This window comes from Pyxicephalus adspersus, chromosome 1 (genome assembly GCF_032062135.1).
Source record: "Pyxicephalus adspersus chromosome 1, UCB_Pads_2.0, whole genome shotgun sequence".
In the NCBI taxonomy this organism is placed as follows: Eukaryota; Metazoa; Chordata; class Amphibia; order Anura; family Pyxicephalidae; genus Pyxicephalus; species Pyxicephalus adspersus.
Window position 1 is genome coordinate 118,779,117 of NC_092858.1, and position 27,344 is coordinate 118,806,460.

The window sequence follows — 27,344 nt, forward strand, 5'->3', positions numbered from 1 at the left end:
GCCCCACAGGCAGAAAATGGCAATAAATTTTATTAAATGCTGTAATAGTACCCAGATATATTATTTAGGCAGTTTAAGTATAATTTATTTTTAAGATAAATTCATATTTAATTATTGGCAATCGTCCCTTCTACTACAGAAAATGATGGCACTATAAAATACCAATTTATATATTGATAGTCCATATTTCTATTTATACATACCAATATACCAAGCCTGACAGGAGCTAAAAAGTTAGGACACTCAGTTACAATACATGACTAGTGGGATCTGTTGATCTTTCATGGCAATACTGTGTCAATTGTATGTAAAGAAAACATTCATGTCAGTTTTCAAAGTTCAAAGTCAACACATTCAAAGTCAACACTTTCGGTAATAAAGTTCTCCTGGAAAGTCTTTTGAGCCACAAAATAGTTAAAATTCATATTCCCAATCTGGAAATGATCACTGTCAAAGTGAGAGTAGCAGTTAAATACATCTATTGGCGTTTCAGAGGTTGCTTTGTATTTACACCAACATTGATGCAGTTAGTTTTCCCAAGAAAGTTACTAATGAACCCCTGCAAGGGAAATACCAATGCTGCAACCAAAGGCACACATAACAGGGCTGGTAGAAATCATACACCACAACAAGGACCATAGAAGCATGGTCCCTCAGTTTTGCTAAACCCTTCCAAAACTGGACCCTAAATCAAGATTACCTAGATCAAGATTACCCTAAGTCCTCCTTACCTGATGATCTGCAAACAGTGGACTAGCATATGAAAAGACTAGACACAGACAGTTTGATCTCCTACTTGCAAGAATTCAGAAGCCAGGGGGCTAGGTGCCTCCATTCAGCTGTGACTGTAGGCGAGTTCATCTGAGTTCAGTTCCCACGGTCACTGGGATGCCTCCAATCAGCTTTGACTGCAGGCGAACTCAGATGAACTCTAAATTCGGCGAGAACAGGACCTCGTGGCGAATCACAAGGCCATTCTCGCTTACATGTTCCGTAAGTGAGAAAGGCCCGATTTGCTGCGAGAGCGAAATGACACATTTCACTCGCTCATCCCTAGCTGTGAACACCAAAAGTTTAGCTGTGAACACCAAACGACTATTAAGGGGGTATCGGTTGGAAGCCTCACTTAAAGCCAGGGACTCAAGTGGTGCGAGTGCATGGCGAATGGGGTCCGCAGCCGGAGCTTGGTGGTGGTATTGGTGATGGCCTTTGCTGCCTTCTTGGCACGGTCCAGACCTGAGAGGCAACGCTCTCCTCCTCTTGCTAGGCCTTTGAGGAAGTCTGAGTCTGGAAATGATGTCCAGATCTCTGCATCGGAAGGGACGTCGGGGGGAAGGCCGGCTGCGTCACAGGGGTTCCCAGAGGTGATTTTAGAGGTGCCGCAGGCAGGCCCAAGCAAACTGGACTACAAGGTAGGCAGTTGGGGGTTCTGGGGGGTTGGAGGGGGTTGGTAACAGGGGATGTGTGCAGGGGGTAGGTGCTTGCTAGGTTTTAGGTGAGTGGTGGGAAATATTTAAGGGGGGTGAGCAATGGTCAAATATTAAGACGAGGATGTGGGGGGGGGGGATGGGAGACATGGTGTGGGAGTCTAAAAAAGGAAGAATGGGAGCAGAGGTTTGGGGGCGTGCTGGTGTCAGTGCTGTGAGATGGTTTACACTATTTTTCCTGGGTGTCAGTACAGTGGGATGGTATACCCTATTACTCTTGGGTGTCAGTCCTGTGGGATGGTATACACTATTTCTCTCAGGTGTCGTCGGTACAGCGGGATGGTATTTTCTTTTACTCCTTGGTGGCAGTACTGTGGGATAGTATACTTTTTTGATCTTTGGATCTGTTTTGGGTACGGGTATACTCTATTAGTCCCTTGTGTCAGTACAGTGGGATGATATGCTTCATTCCTCCCTATTGTCGGTGGTGCTGAAGGGTTTACTTGTTGGGTATGTACGGTGGGGTGGTATGCTCTACTGCTTCTCGGTGTCAGTATTGTGGGATTGGTTTACACTATTTCTCCCCGATGGCAATACTTGGGATGCTATACTCTATTGCTCCTGAGGGTAAATACTGGGGTGATCTACTCTATGTCTCCCTGGTGTCGATACTCAGTGGGCTGATATGTTTTATTACTCCCTGGGGGTTTGTGCGGTGGCTGGGTTCAGCATCGTGGGTTGGTATACAGTTTGGGTTTCGCCCTGGCATCTGGCCTGGCTCTCCGGCTGTATGTCAGTTGGTGTTGAGATGCTGGTAACATCATGTCTTCACTTTTGTTTGGGTCCTTCTGAGGGGGGTTTACATTATTGTTGCTGTAAATTGAATTGTCTTGTTTTCAGTTAATTAGATTTTGTGAGCGGCAAATTTTTCTTTCATTGGAAGGTTTTTTTGGGGGGGGCTTGCTGTGGCAGGCATATTCTGGGGTGTGTTGTGGGTGGCATGAAGTTCCGGGACGGGGCTGGGGTGGTAGGCCTGTTAAGAATGTTGTTCATGGGTTGTTGATTTGGTTGGCAGCTGATTCTGTAGTTGGTGGGGCACAGGAAGGCAGTTAGCGGGGGCAGCTGGTGGTTTACGGTGGATGGGTTGCATGATTTGATGTGTGTGGTGAGAGGCGGACGGCGGTTCAGCAGACCAAGAGACAGTGTGCTCATCTGGAGCAGAGATGACGGTACATTGGATCGAAGAACCTGGATTACGATGAATTGGAATGGTGTTAGAGCCCGGCACATTTGGGGCATGTTAGTGGCCCCTGGCATGGTAAGGTCCATGCTGGAGGGGTAGTTTCGAGGTGTCTGCTGAGGGTGCCCGGGTGTGTTAAAGTCTGATTGGATATGGTGACCAGGACCACTTGGAAGGGCGCTGCTCGGAGGTATAGTTCAACACTGCCTGGAGTGAGGTGCACAGAGTTAAATTCCTGTTGGGTGCGGATTTTGCCTTCTGAGACCTGCAGCCTGGTGTTTGGGTGTATACCCGGGTGTTTGGAGTTTGATAACATTATGGATATTGTTGTTATGGTTATGTATTAATAAAAGGGGGGAATTTGGTTGTTGGCTAATTAGGTTATGTTCAGTGTAATATGTTGTCATTATATAATCCCGATTTATTAATAATAATAATAATAATAATAATAATGGAGAGCTATGTTACGTTATCTTAATGTATGCTTGCATATCAAAAGTGTATAATGTATTTATTTTTTTGTCATTTATTTATTACTGGATATTTGTTTGTTAATTACTTGAATGGTTAATTTATTTAATGGTGGTTAAATAAACGTCTGCCAGCCAATTTAAATCCAAGATTGGTGTTTGGGTATTTAATGGTGGGGAGTAATTGGTAAGCAGGTGGGGGGTCGGGGGAAAGCAGAGGTTCTGATGATGGTGGTAAAGTATGGGCTAGAAGGTCTGAGCTCCCCTGGTAATGTGATTTTGCTGGATATACCAAAATATTGGCCCTTCTTGGTGTTATTGTTGCTTGTGACATTCTCCATTTCAGGAAAGAACTTGAGTGCTGGCTAACCATGTGAAGCGTCCAAATCAAGTAGTGATTTGGACAACCAAAGAAGTAAAAAAAAAAAAAAAAAAGGTAAATCAGGGTTGCAACACACAACCATGGATGTTGGTGAGTAAAAATAATGTTTGTATTAGATTTGGATTTTGTTTTTCTTTGCAATCCTACACATCAGTTAGAGAGATGTGGGAGAGAGTTTTGTACTTTAGCCACAGTTCAGCATTATTACCTAATGTGCTGAAATATTTTAAACTGTGATTAGTAATAAATGAAATCTGCAGCCACTTGCTTATACATCAGTCTTCCGGAGAAGAAGTGTATTGATATGCAGATAATTTGAACTGCTTCATAAACCATGCCCTAATGTCTCATACGGTCCTAATTATGTTGCAAACTCGAAATCATTGTCACAGTCCTCTGCTTTTGGTTCATAACTGCATTTTTTAAAGGCATTGGATGTAAAGATTATTAAGATGATTAAGCAGCTCACAGCTATGGATTTTTTACGCAGGTTAGAATGGCATTGGCATCATTAAAAAACAGATTTGCCTCATGATTCATTAATATATGGTGGTTTCGTGCACACATGGGCTTGTTATAGTCCAAATAGTAACCAGTGCAGTATGTGATAGATATTCCTCATCCTGATCTACTGCCCTTAAGCTAAATGTAAGCAATCTTGTTTTCAAATGATCAACAGAATTTGTACAGATGGAAAGTCTGCATGCACTACCAACATGAGTTACAGAACAAACACATCACAGCTTCCACAATTACCAAGTAATTCCTTCAGCATAAAAATAAATAGGTAGAATATGCTCAAGTTCACACTATTATCTAGGGAATTTCTGTTTTACTTTTATCAATAAAACCGGCAAACCTTAGGCTTTTTTCACTATAACAACTGACCCAATTATCAGCTGTGGAACAAGTTTAAACTTAACTCACTACATTATCTACCAAGCTTTATTTGTATATTATACTCAGAGGGTTAATTAAATGTTGCCAAAGACATTTTTCCTATGACTGCCTTCTATGTCCCAGTTGTCTTTACAGGTTGCTAAACCCCAGAAGATATCAGTGCAGAATTCATTGAATCAAATTAATTAAGATACCAAATAGAAATGTACTATCAATCTTGTTGCTGACATCAAGATAATTGTTTTATTAATGAACAATGTGGCCCCCTCTTTGCCACAAAGTTGCATTTTTAAAATGCATAATGAGATTGAAGGTGTTTTAATGACAACAATTGCTATTATTATTATTATTATTATTATTATTATTAATAATCAGGATTTATATAGCGCCAACATATTACGCAGCGCTGTACATTAAATAGGGATTGCAAATGACAGACTAATACAGACAGTGATACAGGGGAGTAGATGGGGGAATTTCACACACAAAAGGGTGGGAGATATGTAGTGGTGGGAAGTAGTGATGGTTTCAAAAGATAGAAGAAGATGGGTAGGCAAGTTTGAAAAAATGGGTTTTGAGTGTTCTTTTAAATTAGCAGAAAGTAGGAGCAAGCCGAATAGGACGAGGAAGACCATTCCAGAGAGTTGGGGCAGCTCTAGAGAAGTCTTGTATCCATGCGTATGATGTGGTTATGAGTGAGGAAGTCATTAGTAGGTCATTGGAGGAGCCGAGAGAGTGGCAGGAGGAGTATTTTTTTACCAAGTCAGAAATGTAAGTGGGACAATAACTGTGTAGGGATTTGAAGGCAAAGCACAGGAGCTTGAATTTGATTCTAAGGTGAAATGGAAGCCAATGGAGAGAACTACAAAGAGATGCAGCGGAAGAGGAGCGGAGGGAAGGATGGATGAGTCTGGCTGCAGCATTCAGGATAGATTGTAGAGGAGAGAGTCGGGTTAGTGGAATACCAGAGGGGAGGATGTTACAGTAGTCCAGACGGGAGATGATAAGAGCATGTACAAGGAGTTTGGTGGTCTCAGGGGACAGGTAGGGGCGGATTTTGGAGATGTTGCGTAGGTGAAAGTGACAGGACCTGGAAATGTTCTGAATATGGGGGTTAAATGAGAGGGCCAAGTCAAAGGTGACACCGAGACAATGAGGGGAGGGCCGAATAACAGTGTTGTTAACAGTTAGATATATGTCAGGGGGAGATTTGGAATTTGAGGGGGGGATGATGATGAGTTCTACTGAGACTACTGAGAGAACAGGTGTACAGAGAAAAGAAAACCGGTCCAAGGACTGACCTTTGGGGAACATCAACAGGGAGGAGAGTGGGTGAGGAGGAGTTACCATTGAAAGAAACTTGAAAGGAGTGGTCAGACAGATAGGAAGCAAACCAAGACACAATCTTAAAGAATGGAGTACATTTTTCATGTTTAGTGCATGCTAAGTAAATTTGAAATTCAGCTTAAATATTTTGACTAATATGTCCAGAATTAGCATTCATTTAAAACTTTCTAAAACCAGATGTGTATAGTCAAAATCAGTGCTGACGCAGGATGTCTTTTCCTCCACTATCTGGGATTAGTAGAGTTCAATATATTTAGTGAACATTTTGGCTTTCATATTATTTGTAGTTAGGTACACACAACAATGGACTGTACCTTATCCATTAACATAAGCTTTGAAGTTTGTAAATGAAAGTTTTCATTTTTTTGTGAAGTTTATAGATATAGATAAAAAAACAGAAAAACTCAGTAGCTCAGTACTCAGGACCTTAAGAAAACAATTGCAATTCAAAAAAAAAAATAATACATTTTTTTATGATATAACATTCTAAATGAATAAAGGCCCTTTATAGATGAATTATTTGAAATGATTTTTCAGACACACTGGCATGTAACCATAATTTTCATCATAATCAGTGTACATGATCTATCCATAAGTTTACACAATTTTACACTCTTTTTCATGTCTGTAGATTAATCTAGATTGATCACAGTGAGCAAGTTTATGTATAACAGGGGATAAACAGTAATCAAGAACCCTAACAGGACATACTATAAATTACTTTATTACAACCTGAGTGACTCATAGGGCCTGATTCATAGGGCCTGATAGTCCAAGACTGAAGAAGATAGACTATCATGGGGGGACCTGGGTGATCCAGAAAACCTGGAATGGATTCCTTAAAAATAATTTGCTACTAATTGGCAAATCTTTTCAATTCTGGACCTGATGCATTCCAGGCTTGCTGGATCACCCATGTTCTCCCATGATAACCTATCTTCACTAGTCTTGGAGAACTTTAATAAATCAGATCCATAGTAGGAAGGAGTGAGGAATGAAAGAATCTCAGATTCTCTCTTTTATGTTTGCTAAAAATGTTTTCAGGGGACAGACAGTGAGGGTAAATTTCTATAATGCAGCCCCAGATTCTTTTCCACAATTTCCAAGCTTTAAAAAAAAAAACTTTACTGAGCTTGCTTAAGCCCAATTATTACTTGTTCTCTTAAATAAATATTTATAAATAAATGCTTTATTAAATTATTAAAATACATTTTAGAGCAAACCCTTGGGTCTTTATGAGTTCCTGGTTACTTGGAATGTGGAAATGGGGGGATGTGGTACTATAAATTACAACTCCACCATTAGGAGTTCCTCTTACTGTGCATTACATTGTGTAATATATGTCAGCACATGTCAGGTTATCCATATCTAAAGATACAGAGTTTTAACATAAAAAGCAAAAACTATTTGATTCTCATCTGTAGTGAAAAGCTTTTCTATCTGTTTGGGTATGGTGGGAAATAGTCACTATTGCTTTTTGTCCCTTCTGGTTCACCCTCCCAGTATGTCTTGGTAACCATTGTCACCAGGAAAGCAAGTTATGGAAAATTCAAAATGTATAGTTGTTAGAAAAACAGATAAACCTGTTCCACTGACTCAATTTGAATTCACCAAAGGAGACTTAGCATTAAAAAAACAATGATTCTCAACTTATCTAAATATAAAATAACTACGTTTTGGCTTGAGTTTTATTTTAAATTACTATATAAATCTTTTTTTTTTTTTTGACTATATCACTAGTCTTACATATACATTTGTTTTGAGAGGTCTTTTAAATGAAAACTGTGAACTCATTAGGGATAGACTTATTCATGCATGTGTAGCTTAACGAACACTAGCAGCCACATGGTTAAATAATCAGTTGCAGATCTAGCGCTTTTCTAATTGTGTCAATGTTCACAGTTTTTGCTGATGGCTATTCTCAAAATTCAGAGAGCCAAGATCATTTTGCTTGTTCATGTGTCTGCCAGGGTTATAATTGATTCACTAAGGAATGAATTAAGACTAATTAGAAGCAAGCCCATAAAAATCAGAATAAATACATTTTCAGGTGTGCAGCTTAAACAAGTAATTAGCCTCTTAGGATTCATTAGTGGGACAAAGTCCTGAGAAAAACCCACCCAGCAAATGTTTGGTCATATGGATGTTTGTCTTATAATTATCTTCTTAGCCTGTTCCTTATCCTGGTATTTGTATATACTGTATAATGAACTAAAAGTAAAAGGTAGATCTTTTGGGAATAATTACCTTGTGTACATTAAACCGATTAAGGTGTCATTTGACAGCTTATGTTAAAAAAACACTATGAGGCCAATATGCTCACTTAATATTTAGTCAGAATTTTTGAAAATGTTGTGTAGTGTTGTCTTTTATTCTAAATCAGCCCAAAGGTGTTTAGTCAGGTTTAGGATGGGATGTTCTTTTACATCAGACTTTTAAAGCCATGACCCTTTGGAATATTCAGAGCAGGTGTCATTAACTGGTCTCTAGATATGGTCTTTTGAGTTTTAAATAGTGTCATTGTTTAGAGTTAGGCCAGTCATGAATTCTGCCAGAAAACTGCACATTTTGTTAAGTTCACCTATACCCAAACAATCCCAATATTTGGACACAAAATTCAGTTTACAAAGAAGGGTCATCCCATAATGCCCTAGTGCAGCAGTAGGAGACATGGGAGGACGTTGAGATCATAAACATATGTTTGGTGCTGGCAGATGTCCAATTGGAGACCTTTATCACATGGGATTTGCCCCACCCTATAACCTATAAAAGACAGACACAAGCTGCAGCCCTCATGTCAGTACATAATACTTAATACTAAAGCTGTACTGTTTTTACACAGAAAACAATAGGTGTTAGAGATGCCATTTTACTGCAGAGTGGGCTGAAAGCTGTGTCGAGACTGGGTAGATCAGGGGTCAGGAAACTCTGGCCTTTAGGCCAGATACGGCTTAGCCGGTAGTTCGATCCGGCCTAATGGCAGGCGGCAACCTGTGGCTCCAGAACCGCGGGTTGCTGGCGGATTGGCCAGGGGGCGTTAGGAACTACCGGAGCAGTCTGAGCTCCGGTGCCGCCTCCTTGCTGTGGCGCCCCATTGATTCTTCCTCTGCTGTGGTAAATAGGGAACGCTCCCTGAAGGGAAATCCCTCTCCTCCGCAATGCATACAGAGGAAAGGGATTCACTTCAGAGGATGTTCCCTGGTGGTGTGCTGAGCCATTAGGGTGGGACTCAGAGTCTGGCCTAGTGTGCTCCCACCCACCCCTGAAATGGCCTAGTGGCCATAAAAGTTTGCAGACCCCTGGGGTACATGAAGGTTTGAATTAGTCTGTAGTGTTGCTGATTTTTACTGCTGCAGTGCTAAAAATATTCTGCACATTTTTTTTACATAATAGATATCGACTCCTCAAATAATGGGACTTTAAAGGTCGTGCTACACAATCTTCCACATAAAATGTCTTACTAAAAACCAAAAACACATAACAGATTAAAACAATATTGCATATACATTCATAAAAAATCTCCTGGGTAGGACACCTCCTTTATCAGCTTGGCGTGCCTACTTATTTCTACGTAGTTCGTGGATTTATTTCCGCTTCATCAGGAAAACAGGAGATCTATAAATTAAAACATATTTGAACATTACTTCTCAAAATCAAACAAATCAACTCAATACATCAATTTTGTTTTTACATTTTTATAATTGTATTGACTTACATAGCAGTCCCAAATGAGGATAATGGGAACTTTCTCACACAGACTGTTAATCTTTCTATATTTCTAATTGCTATAATTGCACATTTTTTTTACAATGGCCAGTGTGCAGTAGTACTTGGGTGTTAAGACTTGTAGTGGTCTGATATTAATGGCAGGCTCCACATGCATGTGTAACCATCACAACCTAAGTCAGCATGCTTTTTATATAGGGATTTTTTTCTATATTTGGCTGGCTATTTCAGTCACTGTTTTTCATTTCACCCCCTAAATACCATATACAGTATCTATGCTTCCAACTGTACACAGTTCCCCTTTTTATTTAGTGTTTCTAAGACATTAGGTAGTCATCTGGTGCCATTTTGGTACTTGTAGCTTCTGTAGTGACACTCCTGAGCCATTACCTTTCCACCACAATCTTTTCACAAATTACTTTATTGGTATATTAAGTTCATGATTCATGATTAAAGTATGAATACTGAAGTTGTATCACATTAGTAATCCTATTACTGGTGGCAGCAACATATAATAAGACTATCCCTAAGTGAATGCTGCTAGTGACCTAATCACTAATGTAGCATCCTAATAGAGTCCAAAGAGGCTGGTATCATAATCCTTATACTATTTACATTTAAAAAAAAAAAATTTATTTTTTAATTGATAAATGGCATTATAAAGTGTTTTTGACTCTGCTTGGAGTAGATTTTTATATTTGTTTATTTTTATTTTTATTTTCAAGGCATGTCAGAAATGGCAATAATCACTGAGTAAAGCAATATACAAAGCACATGTAAACAATATTTTAAAATAATATCAAGTGAAAGATATATAGCGTGGTGTTATATACCATACAGTATTATTCTAAGAATAAAGAAAACTCCTGTTTAGATTTATAGAATTGTTCATTAGACAAATGTTCAAGTTAGTTCTCCAGGAAAAGTTTTTTTTTAACCTTTGCTTATAGCTTTTTTTTTTTTTAATTTTCTTATAACCTTAGTTTATATAATTTATTATGAAAATGTAATCCAAAATTATATTTTGGTCAGATATTTTCTTGTTAACATAGCTTGTTAAAAATAAGTAAACAAAGGAAGCTAAACACAGGAGAAAATGTACATGAAAAGAAAGAGGGCCAAGAAGAGCAGGAAGGGGGAATGGAGTAAGAGCAGGTTTAGGAACAATTGTCCTGCTTTCCAAGTATGTGTGAAGTGGTCTATATTGTCTATGTGTCACATGTTTCTTCCAATTGTGCCATATGGTCAACTCTATTGTACTATCCAGCTCATGAGGATGGAGGCCACATTTGAGACCACGTGTGCTCTTGGTAATTTTTTTGTAAGAGGGTAAAGATTCTGTTTTGACATTCTGTATCCTTGCCCAGTAAGGTTTGATAAGATGGCATTCTCTTATCAGGGTTATAAAGCATAAAGAACCAATACCTGCACATCTCCCAAATATGAGACTTTTAGGAACATTTTTATCATTTTGTGATGATTGAAGATGATTCTTTTATATTAGAGCCAATATAGTATTTGTAAGTTAATACACACATCTTTTCCAACTGGTCACTATTAAAGGTCAGATTCAATTTCTTCTCCCTAAAACTTTTATAATAAGTAGTGCTCTCTGGGTAGGTACATGTTACAAATCACATTTACCAGATAGCATATAACCTGGTGGGACACTTGTTTCCAAAGCACCTTGAAGATGCTCTTCTTAACTGAAGACCACCTATTTGTATCAACTCTCAGTTCAAATTACTGCCTTACCTGTTCACTTCTGCAAAGATGGTGCTAGTGAAAGGCCTGGTGGCCCAGGGTAAACAGAGAATGGCTTGGTTTATTGGTTTGGGCCATACTCACGGACTGTGTAGCTAAACTCCAGCGTGTCTGGAGCCCCTGGATTACTATATGCCCATGGGTTGGGATTGTACATTCTTGACTCTGTGATCTATTCAAGCCCGTCCTAAGACTAAATTCTGAAGCTGTTCTACTGGATGGCTTGCGACCTGTCCCATATTTCACCATCCTCCCCTCTCTCCTTTTTCTCTATTACCCCCACTCCTATTCTCTCTTTTTTCCCTGGTACCTGGGTAGGGGTTTTAGGGTCTGTTCAAGTGGCCATCATTAGCCTTGCAACTCAAACAATGGAAGCTATCCATAATTTTTAGTTTAGAATGTAAACCATATCAATTTATTGCCAATAATGGACTCGGACGATTGATAACTGTCAGCTCTAGGTGGAATATGAATACGTTTCTGTTACAAATGAGTTGCCTTTGTACATTGTTACTTTCAGCTTTTCCCTATTTTTTGTGTACCCTTAGGCTTTTGAGTGTTATTTGCTTTGTTATATGGTATTCATTGAATTGTTTACGTAAAACTTTTAAAAACATAATAAAAATATTGAAACCAAAAGTTAGATTTCTGTTAACAATTTATTATAAATCTGTAGTTTGGAAGTAAGACTAGAGTGGAAGTAGATAGAACAATTGTAGTTGGTTGAGATCTGTTCTGTTGCGAGAATTATATGGTTTTTGATTGCCTAACTTTGTACGGTATATTTCATTTAATTAGATAATACACCATGGTTTTCTATTGTAATATGACATCACAAACTGGTCATGGTTATGCTTTACAGTACAGCTAATATACTATTTTTTTACTGTATAGCATTGCAGTATAAAGTCTAGCTACTCAGGTGACACATTTATTTTTCTCTTTTACTTTCTGAGTCTGTAGTATATTTTCCTTTCTTCACCAAGAAGGAGACAAAGTTGGTTTAAAATATTGATGGGCAATTATTCAGGGTATTCATGCCAAAATCATTAAATATAATACATATATATATATCTATATATATATCTATATATATATATATAGATATATATATAAATTGTGGTAGTTTGTCCCTAAAATGTCAGGGAAAGTGTTAAAAAGGCTCCAGGAAAAGAGAGTGTTATTAGGTTTCTAGAAAGAAACCAGGTTCTTTGGGGCCCTGGAGCCGGCCAAGGGAGTGAAAGAGTGGGTTCCTTGGCCCAATCCAATCCCAACTAGGATATATGCACCTGCACTCAGGTGCAAGGTGAGTGGTAGTAATTAGTAGTCAGGCTGGGATCAAGGCTGAGAGAGAGCCAGAGTGTTCCAGGCTGAGCAGAAAGTGACCTGTAAGCGAGCTTGTGGGGAATGAAGCTGGAGGTGGTTGCTGTTGATGCTGTCCTGTGGATGTGGACCTCTTTGTTGTTTGATGGACTGTGGAAACCCCATGCAGGGGGATTGGACCTTTACAAGAGACCTAGTTTGGATTTACCCTTAACGTGGGGCTCATGCTGATGGACTGAGGACATTTCACACCACTAGGCTGAAGTAAGCCTCCTATGTTTGTTATATTGTTTTTCTTTTGTGGCTGAAACAAAGCAGTTTTGTTTAGTTTTTCCCAATTAAAGTGGTGTTTTGATGAAAGCCGTGCTGCTGCTGAGTTGATCCCCAAACTTTACAGTATATATATACAGTTAGGTCCATAAATATTTGGACAGAGACAACTTTTTTCAAATTTTGGTTCTGTACATTAGCACAATTAATTTTAAATGAAACAGGCAAACATGCAGTTAAACAATCACTTCATTTCAGGAGCTCAAAAGTAATTGGACTATTGACTCAAAGGCCATTTCATGGGCTGATATGGGCAATTCCTTCGTTATGTCATTATCAATTAAGCAAATAAAAGGCCTAAAGTTTATTTGAGCGGGGGGTGAACAGACAACATGCGGTCAAAGCAGCTCTCCATGAAGGTGAAACAAGCCATCCTTAAGATGCAAAAACAGAAAAAACACATCCGAGAAATAGAACTATATTATTAGGAGTTGGAAAATCTACAGTTTGGTACATCATGAGAAAGAAACAAAGCAATGGTGAAGCAACGCCAAAAGACCTCGGCGTCCACAGAAGACAACAGTGATGGATGATCGCAGAATCATTTCGAATGCTGAAGAGAAAACCCCTTCACAACAATCAGCCAAGTGAACAACACTCTCCAGGAAGTAGGCGTATCAATATCCAAGTCTACCATAAAGAGAAGACTGCATGAAAATGCAGAGGGTGCACTGCAAGGTGCAGGCCACTAAAGCCAAAAGCTTTAGGTATTGAACGGCTAGATTAGACTTTGCTAAAAACATCTAAAAAAGCCAGCACAGTTCTGGAAAAACATTTTTTTGGACAGATGAAACCAGGATCAAACTTTATCAGAATGATGGCAATAATAAAGTATGGAGAAGGCGTGGAACAGCTCATGATCCAAAGCATACCACATCATCTGTAAAACATGGCGGAGGCAGTGTGATGGCTTGGGCGTGCATGGCTGCCAGTGACACTAGGACATTAGTGTTTATCCATGATGTGACACGGGACAGAAGCAGCTGAATGAATTCTGAGGTGTTCAGAGACATACTGTCTGCTCAAATACAGCTAAATGCTGTCACATTGATTGGGAGGCGTTTCATAATACAGATGGACAATGACCCAAATCATACAGCCAAAGCAACCCAGGAGTTTATTAAAGCAAAGAAGTTGAAAATTCTTGAATGACCAAGTCAGTCACCTGATCTGAACCCAATTGAGCATGCATTTCACTTGTTGAAGACTAAACTTCGGACAGAAAGGCCCACAAACAAACAGCAACTGAAAGCCGCTGCAGTAAAGGCCTGGCAGAGCATTAAAAAGGAGGAAACCCAGCATCTGGTGATGTCCATGAGTTCAAGACTACAGGCTGTCATTGCCAGCAAAGGGTTTTCAACCAAGTATTAGAAATGAACATTTTATTTTCAGCTTTTTAATTTGTCCAATTACTTTTGAGGTCCTGAAATGAAGTGATTGTGTTACAAAAAAGGCTTTAGGTCCTCACATTTTTATGCAATCTTTTTGTTCAACTCACTGAATTAAAGCTGAAAGTCTGTAGTTCAATTGCATCTGAGTTGTTTCATTTAAAACTAATTGTGGTAATGTACAGAACCAAAATTAGAAAAAAGTTGTCACTGTCTAAATATTTATGGACCTAATTGTATATATATTTATTTTAGTAAGCTTACATAATGTATGTATTTTTGGACAGCTTTATTAAGTATTTACATTGATTTGATTTTAATATTTAATTTTATTTTCAAAATCATCATTTGTGAAAAATATAATGCCTATATACTGTATAAAAATTTATGTAGGATAAATGATTGTAAGAATATTTGTTATGGGAGAAAAAATATTGTTCTCATTTACTTCAGAACAGGTCCCTAGCTCCATCTTTCATTCTAATGTGTTTTGTAAAATACTCCTCTATGCTTAGCCTTCTGCTGAAGCCACTGGGCAGAGTAATGTTCAGAATACACTCACGCTATTAGCTTTACTAAATTACAGAAGAGGGAGTTATGTATCAAATTAGCAAAATGGCTCTCTTAGCAACAGTGCACTGGCAAAAAAAGCCAACATTTGCTTATGTGAAAACCTTTGAGGCTTTCTGCTGCTTGTGTTGACATTTCTTCAAGTCCGAATTAATATAATTTGGCCTCTTACATTTTCTAATGCTGCTTGTGAATTTTAAACACATATTATTTTTATTCCCTAAATCTGCATGTTTTACTCCTTATCTTTTTGCCTCAAATTTAAAAAGGCAAAGTAAGATAAAATAAACTTATCAGGTCTTCAAATACTGAATTTTAGTTCTCTACAGTGTTGTAGTAAAAATTACATTTTTATGCCTGTTTGTTGTTTTTTTTTTTAACCTATTAACACTATGTGTGCTTTTTAACTTTATTTTTATTATAGGACATAATTTATAGTAAATAGGCTGCACTAGAGGTATCACAGTATACAAGCAAAAATTGGCCTGCTCTTGTCATGGCAAATAGCAATAAAAATCTTGCCTTTTTATTTTTTGATATATGGCTTTGTTTGGTGTGTGTGCATTTTACTTAGAGAGTTGATTGCCTTAGTTTTTCAATTGAAATGCCTATGCACAACTTTTAAAACAGGTATAGAACAGAGCTTTTTGGGTGTACATTGTGCACAACAAATTGATATAGCAATTACAAACTAATAATCAGTGTATGATTTGTTACAGGATGATATTTTCTATGGACACTCTCAATGCAACTAGAGCAAAACAATTCATCCTTGCTTTTTTTTCATTTAATTTAGTAAATTAGGTCCAAAGAGCCTATATACAATAGGTTGATTTACTGGAATTACAAATGCTACCTTGGGGAAGTGAGTGTTTATCTAGGTTATTAAATAAAGTAAAACCATATTCACTTTGAAAAACCAATTATGTGTACATGACCGAATGGATAAAGTGAACACTATTTCACGCTCATCTGAGAGGGTGTTGTCTTAAAGCTGTACATGTTTTTTTTTCAAATAATTAATATGTTTGTTTTGTCTGTGAAACATGTTTGCTAGTCTGCATGGGTGTACTGCCCTGGAAATTGTGGCTGGTGGCAGCTATGACATAAGTGTCTTGTTAATAGTTGTTTCTTGCTTCAGGTTTGGGGTACTTTGGGTTCTCATAATATTTTTTCCAGTATGGTAATCAATTTCCCTAAACTCTTTGTTGCCCAGCCTTTAATTGGGGTAATTGTTTCTTAACTAATAAATGCTACTACCCATGACTACTTTTTCATTTTACCTCTCCCCCCATCTAATATACAGTTATACCTGGGCTAACGAGTGACTCTGCTAACATATTTTTCGGCTAACGAAGATTTTTTCCACTGTGTTTCGACCTTGGCCAATTAAGATGGACTCGGCTAACTAATTCATAGTGGATGCACAATAACAAACTGCAGCCGTGTTGAGCTGAATTTTCCTTTGTTTCAGCCCACTAAGTAAGTGCTACTAAAGAGAAGGTTATTTTCCTTTTTAACTTAAGTTGGCTTGTGTTCTGATTTGTCATGACCTACTGTGGCAGAATGATCATGGGTAAATAAATACTTTATAATGCCCATGTAGCCTGTCCTGCATTGCTTACAGTTACAGTTGTTCAAAAAAAAGTATTTACCCCTCCGTTTACTCTTTCTTTACGTGGCTGCTAAAAATAAGAATGTAAGGACAACATACATATTCTCACTTTCCAGTGTAAGATATTTATTACAAAAAGTTGCAGAATGCTTGGAAAAATATGAAGTTCCTGACTGACCTTTTCCAATACAATCAATATGATTTCCTGTTAGTACAGGTTCTGAGCATGAATTTGTATTCATAAGACCCATTATATGGTTGAAACAAACTTCTACATATGTATTTTTTATTTTGTTTTTCTAATGACATCTGTTTTAATATAACATTCTACAGCATGTTTTGTCCTTTCCTCTGACCTCCTCAATGTAGAATGCTTCTTTGGAATGCAAATAGGAAATGTATATTTCTCTTTTCATTGCTTTATTATGGCCTGATATCATGCTGTACAATCTGATATTCTTTATGGTACATATTGTTAATGTTCTAACCTTGATTTTAGTTGTAGATATGAATAGTGTCTGAAGAAATGTAGAAAAAAAACAGATTAGATTAAAAAATGTACTAATGGAAAAAGGTATGTGTAATTCATGGTTGCCGGCAAGAGGTATATTTGCTAAAAGTTATTACTTAAGGCAAACCATTAACATTTTAAAAAGTAAACTTTTAAAATGAATTTCCAAATAACCTATTGCATATCACAATTAATTACACAATATAAATCCCCCAGTTAATAACTAATATATATATAGGGAGCACAGCTGAATAAAACAGTTTTTATATTGAGGTAGAACCAGGTGTCTTTTACTAAGTTTACCTACTTCTTTTTGAGATTAATTATGTGATCTGGGACATGCCTGCTTAGGATTCATACCACAGACTGCAAATTTCTTGCTGTGTCCTACATACAGAAAGTCCAATGTAAAAAGATATGTGATAAGATTAATTAAGCTGCCAATCAGATCATAGATAATTAAACCCTTATAAGTTGAAACAAGTAAGGAAATGTTAAGAGAAAATACAACTCTGTGATTGTGCACTGGGTGCAATAAAGTTTTTAAATTATATAATCACTGCACAACACAGTTCTCCTTTTGTGGGCAAAGCAAAAAAGTGGGTGCAATGTCCAGGACACAAAAACAAAGCTGATACCCAAGCAGAGTGGTTAGCTGTTTTTATGAGCTGAAGATGCATTTGAAGGAGTATATTGGATTATTCCTAAAGACACCTTGAGAACTGGGCTGGATGTTTACTTTATACATGGACTCCAGAATGATGGTAAAAGTAAATGTTTTTCTTTTCTAGCCATTTCATATAAAATATGGTACTAGACAAGGGTGTCCTATATCCCCCCATTATTTTCACCCTATTTATCAAGGTCCAACTTCACAAGAAATGGAAATCCCAGTATTTATGGAATTACAATAAGCTTCATTGAATCCAGGCAATAAGCTCCACATATACTATTCTATGTATTATGTATTATTCTAGGTCTTGTGACTGAACAAATATCTCAAATAAAAAAAACTTTATGTAGTAACTTCTTTTTACCAGTCTCTTGTTTTCCTTTCAAAAAACACCCCTGCACTTGTTTGGAAAGTTAGGAAAGCCATTCCCTACCAAAAGCCAAAAATTAAATTTTGGGTCTCCACTGATAAATTCCCTGCAGGACATAACTTGACTAATCCACATTGAAATACATATTCTTATAAAGGATTTTCTGATACAACCTTTTCACCTATCTGATTCACCTATTACCACAGTTTACACTTGAACATAATCTGAACCATTACCCTCTCATTTGCTAGGATTCCCATGGCTTTCTAACTGTGGGCCAAAGTTCATCTCAAACGGGTGTAATAATCATTAGTGAAAGGTATAGCAGGAATAGCAATTTTACTCAAGATTAAAAGAGGTGCATACTGCAACACTTTTTTTACTAACTAGCAAAATTTAGGATTTCATAACTTACTCATTACAATTAATTCGGTTTGCTTTAAACCACCCATTTCCAGAGGACAATTACCAATATTGAATACAGAATTAGCATATAAGCTAATCATTTATAGCAATCAAAACTGACACCTCTACTTCCAAAAGTGATAGGAACATGATGTTCGGTGTACATATACCAGACTCTCAAAAAGAAAAAAAAATACTATTACACCCTATTCTTATATTACTTATTTGACACAATAAATTAGTTACAAAATATTCACTAGGTGGTACACCAATTTAACCTTTATATATCCAACTGTATCTCAGTTTGTCTCGAAATATAGCAGACTAATCCCAAGATTAGGCTATTTTTAGAAGATGTTTAAAAAACTACCATTGCCCTCACTTCTCTCTGACCCTTTTTCTGTCTTTCTGTTTCCTACACTCCACTTCATCCTCAATTAAATCCTATAAAAAAAGATATACTCCCACACTTACTAAATGCCATGAAAAGGCTGATCCTCCGCTTTTGAAAACACATTCAAGAACCCTAAAGTAAAAAATAATTTACTATAAGGCTCCCTGAAACCTCATAATATTATATTCTGTGTCCCAGTTTGATGATGGTACTGTTTGTGCTCCCCGCTGTGCCCGGAAAATCCAATTAATGTGCCAGGAAAGGGTTAAAATAGAGTACAAAAACAGGAAAATAAAACACAGGAGTGCAGTCTGAAATGTTGTGTGAAGTGTTTCACTTTGTTTTCCAGATAACTTAAAAAAGATGAAAATATTGGAATATAGTGTCATAGATCCAAAATATCTATAGATTTAGAATCTAAAGATTTATAGAGGTCAGTAACATTTTTTGAACATGAATTGAGCTTGAAGGATTGTATTTATTCATTTATGTATCAAAAGGTTTTTACAATATTATAATCAAATACCAATGTACTGTAACATTCTGCTCCCTGGTATTCCACTAACCCGACTTTCTCCTCTACAATCTATTATGAACGCTGCAGCCACAGTCATCCATCCTTTCCTCCGCTCCTCTTTTGCTGCCTCTCTATGCAGTTCTCTTCACTGGCTTCCATTTCACCTTACAATCAAATTCAAGCTCCTTTGCCTTCAAATTCCTCCACAGCTTTTACCTCACTTACCTTTCCTCCTGCAATGACCTAAAAATGACTTCCTCACTCATAACCTCCTCACATGCACTGCTCCAAGACTTTTCTAGAGCTGCCCAACTCTCTGGAATGGCCTTCCTCGTCCTATTCGCCTTGCTCTTACTTTGTGCTCATTTAACCCCCTATCATTCTAATTCTGTCAGTTTTTTTGATGCAAAAAGTGATCCCATTTTTTTTTTCTTTTGCATAGAAATTTTTGTTTATATTGTGGGCCTGTAATTTTTAGAATTAACTCCTGGGTATATGATTTATATTTATTTATTATATTATAATCATAAATTATAATATAATAAATAATTATAAATCATAATTATAAAAAATAATGAAATAATAGACTACAATAATGTAATTTATCAAAAAAAACTATTTTATTAAAAGTTTCTCACTGAAATTTTCCAAACAAGTGTGCAATATTATTGATAAATAATAATTTAAATTAAATGCAGATTTTAGAAAAAAAAATATTTACATTTTTAGTAGACATCCCGGGTGTGGTAGATTTTGAAGCAGGGTGCTGCACAAAGTCCAACATCACAGGAACCTGGATTCAGGACAATGGAACCTGGTTTCTTTGCGTTTCTTCCTTCCTCTCTCATTGGTCTTTGAGCAGCAAACCATGCACATCCTTGTAGGTGCTGCCTTTTTCAGGGTTGGTGGGATGTATTCAATGAAGTGACGACCCGTCAGGCGCTCTGGGTTGACAATGGTGGAAGCACGACGTCCAGGTCTATTCATAGCCACTGATGGTGTTTGGTGGTTCTTGAGTATGGATTTGGAAACTTGCAAAATGAAGTCTGAATGATTCACAGGCCTCTGACTATTTTTTTTGAACAGAACGTAGGCATTCCATAGGCACTGCTCAACTAGATTCCTGAAAATCTATTTGTAGTACTTCCTTTGACATTTCCTCATCGCTGGGTAGAATGTCATGGCTTGGTCAGCTCTGTCGACACCTCCCATGGTGTTGTTGTAGTCAATCACCACCTGTGGCTTCATCGCTTCTTTCCCACGTTTTGTGTGTACAAGAACGGTGGAGGCATCATGGGCAGTACTCATCAGGCACACATCTTTCTTGTCACGCTATCTCAGGGTCATCATCTTTCCTTTCTGCCAGGCAACAATTTCTCCTGTCTTCAGCTTCCTTTTTGCAAACAATGATGGCAGCTTACGGCGGTTAGCCCTAACAGTTCCATAGGCATCTGTTCTGTGTTGCAGAAGGAACTCATAAAGCTCAGGAGAGGTGTAGAAATTGTCAGTTGTGACACAATAGCCCTGATCTAGCAATGGCTCTATGAGAGATAGCACTGAAGATGTTGCCAATGCATAATGGCTGTATCTGGGGTTGAACTTTGTCCCTTTTTTAGTGTACAGTACCGTATTCCATATGTAGCCAGATGAGGATTCGCACAGCATATACGTTTTCATGCCAAATCATACCCTCTTTGACGCAATGTACTGCACCCAGCTGAGCCTTGTAAGCCACTACACTTTCGTCAATGCTGACATCTCTTTCTGGCACATAGATTTGCTGTAAATTTTGAAGAATCATCTGAGACAAATTTTCATCAGTTTTGGTGCAGGATGGGTAGTCTCATCAAATTCTTCATTGTTTGCAAAGTGCAGGTACTTCATGATGAGAGAAAAGCGGTATTCTGGCAAGACTGTGCCAAAGAATGGAGGGGCAATCATTTTATTCTTGGACCAGTACCACTTCTGCACGGGTTTGCCCACAAATCCCTGCTGGATCACCAAGCCCAAAAACAGCCAAATGTCATCCTTAGTCACAGGTTCCCACTTTCTGCTTCTTGCAAACCTCAGATGTGGAGCACCTTGTTGTTGTCCAGCGTACCTGCATAAAACAAAATAAAAAAGGTATTTTAGGATATGTTCTTTTATAGTGTGAAGGGTGCATATAATATGTTACCAAACACAGAGCAGCATATATGTTTGCATAAAAGAAAAATTAGCAAAAAATTTTAAAAAGCAAGCAGTTACCAAACACAGAGCAGCATATATGTTTGCATAAAAGAAAAATTAGCAAAAAATTTTAAAAAGTTAGCAAATACAGAGCAGCATACATTTTTGCATAAAAAAAAATTAGCAAAAAGTTTTAAAAAGTTAGCAAACACAGGAGCGGCTTACCTGTTTGTCTCAGCAACAATTTTTTCGATAACTTTATCGGTCAAAAACAACTTCACATTTGCCAGGGGGTCGTGGCATTCAGCCTCAATTCCCAGGTGCGCCGGTAAATGGAAATCTTGGCGGTGCTGCCTGGTCTGCATCAAGGTCAATGGAGCACCATGTGCGCACAGCACTGACCTCAGGTTCAGATTCGTCGCTCAGTTCACTGTCGCTCGATTCCACAAGGGACTCAAAATCGCTATCGCTGCTTTCAAATTCCTCCAAAACAGCGCTTGCGGCCGGCAAGATGCCTTGTTTGGATGCCATGCGGTCTCCAGCAATCAGTCAGGAACTTTTAAGGTCAAAGACAAAGTGATGAAATGATACATTCAGGAAGTGATTTATAACTCATCAAAAGGTCAGATCAAGGTCAGGGCTAATAGTGGGCAAAATGTAAATCAGGGCACTGGGCAATGATGCTTGGTGCACTAAAATATGTATTTATACTTTTATTTTGTGTTATTTAGTGTTTTTTTACTGTAAAATAGAAATTTAAAGCACATTACATAGTAATATGCTTTTAAATTTCCCACCCCCAGAATCCATCACTCAACCGCATGACCCGGAAGATATCACATCTTGCCGGGTGATGCCATGGGGATGTCCCAGCCCCGCTCACTCCACTGCAACCACCAACGATGCCGCTCGCATCACCCAGAGAATGCGAGCGTCACATCCTCCGGCTGATGCGAGCAGCTATAGTAAATTCGGGGGGTGATGCCAGCTGGAAATCGCCCCTGGCATCACCCCCAGAATTTGCTATTGCTGATCGCATCACCAGTTAGATGTGATGCACCATGCAGAAGTCCTGTATGGTGCATCGCATCTAACTGACAATAGGTTCAGCGGTGTGGCCGAGACCCGGGCGGCATTTAAAAGCAGTTTTTTTCAGTAATCTGCTTTTAAATTGCCCGGCCACGCCCCCCGACGGACAGACACCCCGTCATCACAGCAGGATCGTCCGATCGCCGCTGGAGTGCGGGGCACAAGTAAAAGGGGCTTCTAAAGTTACCCCGAGTGTGACTTGGGGTTACTGCTTTTTGCAAGTGATTTCCACCCCGAGTCATACTCAGGATTACTGCTTGGGGGGTTAAAAGAGCACTGAATACCGATTTTTCAAACTTGCGTACAAATCTTCTTCTGTCTTTTGAAACTGTCACTACTTCCCACCCCTACAAATCCCCCCTCCTATTGTGTGTTAATTGCCCTACCTCCTAGATTGAAAGCTCTTTGGGCAGGTCCTCTCCTCCTGTGTCACTGTCTGTATTCATCTATCATTTGCAACCCCTATTTAATGTACATCACTGCATAATATGCTGGCGCTATAAAAATCCTGTTTAATAATAATATTAATAACATTTGCTGAAAGTTAGATAATATGACATAGACTTTGATTTTTAGTTGTCAGAAGCACTATTGCTACTGTACTGTCAGTACTGCCTATCTTTCAATCTCATGGTGGCACCTGGCGATAGCAGCCTTTCTGCCTTGATAGCACTGAAGATGTTGCCAATGCATAATGGCTGTATCTGGGGTTGAACTTTGTCCCTTTTTTAGTGTACAGTACCGTATTCCATATGTAGCCAGATGAGGATTCGCACAGCATATACGTTTTCATGCCAAATCATACCCTCTTTGACGCAATGTACTGCACCCAGCTGAGCCTTGTAAGCCACTACACTTTCGTCAATGCTGACATCTCTTTCTGGCACATAGATTTGCTGTAAATTTTGAAGAATCATCTGAGACAAATTTTCATCAGTTTTGGTGCAGGATGGGTAGTCTCATCAAATTCTTCACTGTTTGCAAAGTGCAGGTACTTCATGATGAGAGAAAAGCGGTATTCTGGCAAGACTGTGCCAAATTTTAGTTGTCTATTTTAGTTGTCAGAAGCACTATTGCTACTGTACTGTCAGTACTGCCTATCTTTCAATCTCATGGTGGCACCTGGCGATAGCAGCCTTTCTGCCTTCTGGTCTGTCCTGCTGGACTGTCCTGTGACTGTGCGTAACCGCTCTCAGCGATATGTTACCAAGTAACTGTCTTTTCCTTGTTGCCGCCTGCTAAATCTGAGCACTGGAAGCTGGGAAGTATAGGCATCAGCTGACCTCACCTGCTGAGTGATAAAGCATCCACTCTTGAATCCCAACCCAGCATGTCAATCACATCTCAAGATTTAGTAAGGCTCAGACCAGATGTTGTGGGTTCATTATTGTTTAATACTTGTTCCTGGCCCTTGCTTTGTCTGACCCTCACTTAATTTGACCCTCTGCCTGTTTACCACCCAGATCAGCCCCTGCCTGTATTTTGACCTTGAGACTTCCCTGCCATTTGGATATCTTGCCTTGCTTATCGCTTTTCAGTGTATGACCTTGGCCCTGTTTTTGGACCTGCTCTTGCCTAATAATTTGGACATATGGTAGCTTTTGTCATCACTGTGTACCTGACTGCCAAGCAGCCTTAGTGTAATTTGCCAATCCTTGTAAGCCAGAGGCAACTCCTTTTCTATCCTTGGGGCAACCGAGTGCTGGGACAGCATAACCGGGGGCATCTTATCCATTGATAAAGACTATGGTGATAGATTGGGGACCTGGTTAAGCAATGGTACTTGACCTGAGGCCTCATATGTACAGTGTTGCTTGAGTATCACAGTCTTTATTTGCAGATAAAACTTGCATACCCTCATTTATTTTGTGTGTGCTTGTTAGGAAGGCCCAAGTTACTCAACTAAAATATGTAATACAGTGTATGTTTGTAGATCATCTTTGGGAAAACAATCAAAAAGTGTAATAAGAAGAAGCATATATAATCATTTGGTATGTGCATTGATATTCCTAACATATTCATACAAGTGTTTAGGTATAAAAAAGGGTTAATTTGCAATTTCCCAAAGCTCAGAGGATAAAGATTAATTTCATCATGGCTAATGAGAAATGGAAGACAGAGATGTAGGCTATTCATTGTGACCAGATTGTCTGAAGTGGCCCCAAAGGACATTCGTTTTATCCTACTGAGAAATATCCTTTACAAAAGAGAAACATATATAAATTGAAGCTATGTATTATTGTGACAGACTTCAGCCATAGCAGTTGCTAATCTAACTTCCTTGGTAAGTATGCTAAAACACATTAGAAATTGAAGTTCATTTTTTTAGACTGTTTATATATTTTTTGACTTTTTAACAGTTTATAACAGTTTGAATTTATCACACAAATATGAAGCATATAAATAAATTCTGATAAGGTCAGAGGAACATTTAGCTCATAATGTTTTATAACACTTTCAATCAGAGTTTATTAAGCAAAAGTAAAATTTGCACTCATCCCAATTTGTAAAGGCATTTAAGATATTGCTTTAATGTTTGACATTATTTCTTTACCATTTATCTTGCAACATTTATTGAAGTTAAATCAAATAAGAATCATTTTTCACTTATGTTAATATACTACAGTTTTCAGTTTTTTGCTTTAATTTAACCGAAATTTACCTAGAGGGTTCATATTCTTAGCAGTTACTGGTCTCTACACGTGTACACATGGAAACTGACATTGACTGTTTACTCATGAAGGGCATTATCCAAATCTTTCAAGAGATACATTTCTTTTCACCTATTTCTCATGTTTAATGACTTTTTGGACAACACTTATCAACCTATCAACATTCTTATAGTGTGAAAGGTAATTACAAAGCAGTGCCCCAAATTCATGGTTACTGTGACCTTACTACTAACCACCTAAACAAGTCCCTGTTTTTTTATTTTTTTTATTTAAATGTTGCTTTTTGATTTTTTAAATTTCCATTACTGCTTGGGGATAAAAGAGCATATATGCTTTATACATGTATCTTGCCATATTAATTTTTTTTTAGTTGTCATTGCTAAACTGATCTTTTTTTTAGAATCAGATATTACATGAGCACTAACAGGGGGGCTTCCAGCTGTAAAACACATAACAACTAAAGTGAAGGGTTTGCCATTTACCTAGATTTCAGGCAAATTTAGCTAATATTAAAATTAACAAAATAAATGCAATACTTCCCAAGCTGGTTACAAAGGTGAGAAATATAATATTTCTGTAGATGTATTTTTAGAATTTTATTAGTTGAGAATGCAATTATCTGTTTTTAACTTTCAAATATTTTAATACTTGGCAAAGAGCTCCCAACATTGACCAGGACACACTTTACCTAGCGAGCACCATTACTATGAAGGAAATAAAAAGAAATGCTTTCTGTTTAGCCACCTAACAATTCTAGCTCCAATTTCAGTGCTATACATGGAAGTAATTTTGGCTACAGCTTTTACTGGTCTAAGAAATTATACCTAGAAACCCCAATAATGTCCAGAAGTTCAGGCCTGCTTGGGATAACCATGAGTATAGTGACCTCATGTTTGAATATACATATTAGCTTGGGAGTGTCCAGTTAGACACGATGCACACTATACAGAATTTGCTTTAGATTCATTTGTTGCAAGCATTATTATGCATGTTACTCATGCACAAAGCTTTTACATGTCAGGTATATATCATAATGCATTCAAAATATATTAAAAAAATCCTGAAGCAGATAAAAATAAGCTAGAAACCCTAGAGAGCTCTCATGTTTAACAATTAGGTATTATATATGGTCCCTATGATAAACAATGTTGTTCTTTTTGCTGTCTATAAGATTTTAATAGAGATGTAAAGATTCTTTTTTTAAATAAACTGAGATCATGTTATTAAGGCAGGAAATGTTTAAACTCTGTTGAAGAGCATATTTCATATTCTGTAGACATAAAATCCCATGTTGATTTCAACATAAAGGTATTGTTAACATCTATGGAAAAATGTGATATCATTTTCTTTTTTAATCTCAGCTGGGTATACAGTGCATTGCAGAAATGTCTACATTTGTTGCACAGTAAAATAGAAATTCAATACACAGATACCAACTTTTACTGTTTAATAGTAGCAGGCAAATTAACATTGCTCCTTAGATCAATTGCAGAAAAGACCTTTAGAAAGCTGTTTACTTTTTTATTTTTTATCACCTAATGTCCCTTGTGTTATTTATTTATTTATGATTCCAAAAAAAGACACTGTAAACCAACATTTTAAAGGTCAAATAATGTACTTTTTGCTAATAAAATCTTTTTTTGAGCAAACAGTACCTTTGATCACTTTATATGTATAAGGTTTATAGCTAGTACACATATACTCCCTGCGCACATCTCTAAATAAAAAGCCTGGGTGCAGTACAGTTTTGTGTCAAGTGAAAAAGAAGATTGAAGCACACACATGACTTTATCAGAGATTGTAAGCAAGATACCTCTATTTGGTGTCTGACATTTTTTTCAACATATTTGACAAGGCAAACATTATCTACTAATTCAAACCGTGCCTAGAAACAAAGGTGGTATACTTTCACAAAAACACAAGGAAACAGTTTGTCAACAAAAGTTTCAAAAGATATAATAATGTACTTTGGAAAAGGTGACCACACCCTTGACCTCAGAAGCTGGTATTACCTTTAGGTATTACTATTTGTAGGGATTTTGTATACCTGGCCACTAGTCTC

General features: G+C 37.7%; 1 protein-coding gene across 1 annotated transcript in view; it reads left to right on the forward strand.

Annotated features, from left to right (window-relative positions):
* Nucleotides 1-1,157: 1,157 nt before the first annotated feature.
* The window catches only part of LOC140331207 (olfactory receptor class A-like protein 1), a 28,188-nt gene continuing 2,001 nt past the window's right edge, over nt 1,158-27,344 (forward strand). Inside the window, exons 1-2 of the mRNA XM_072412059.1 lie at nt 1,158-1,412; nt 2,515-2,656. Coding sequence (XP_072268160.1) covers nt 1,158-1,412; nt 2,515-2,656 — 397 coding nt within the window. The remainder of the gene's footprint in view (nt 1,413-2,514; nt 2,657-27,344) is intronic.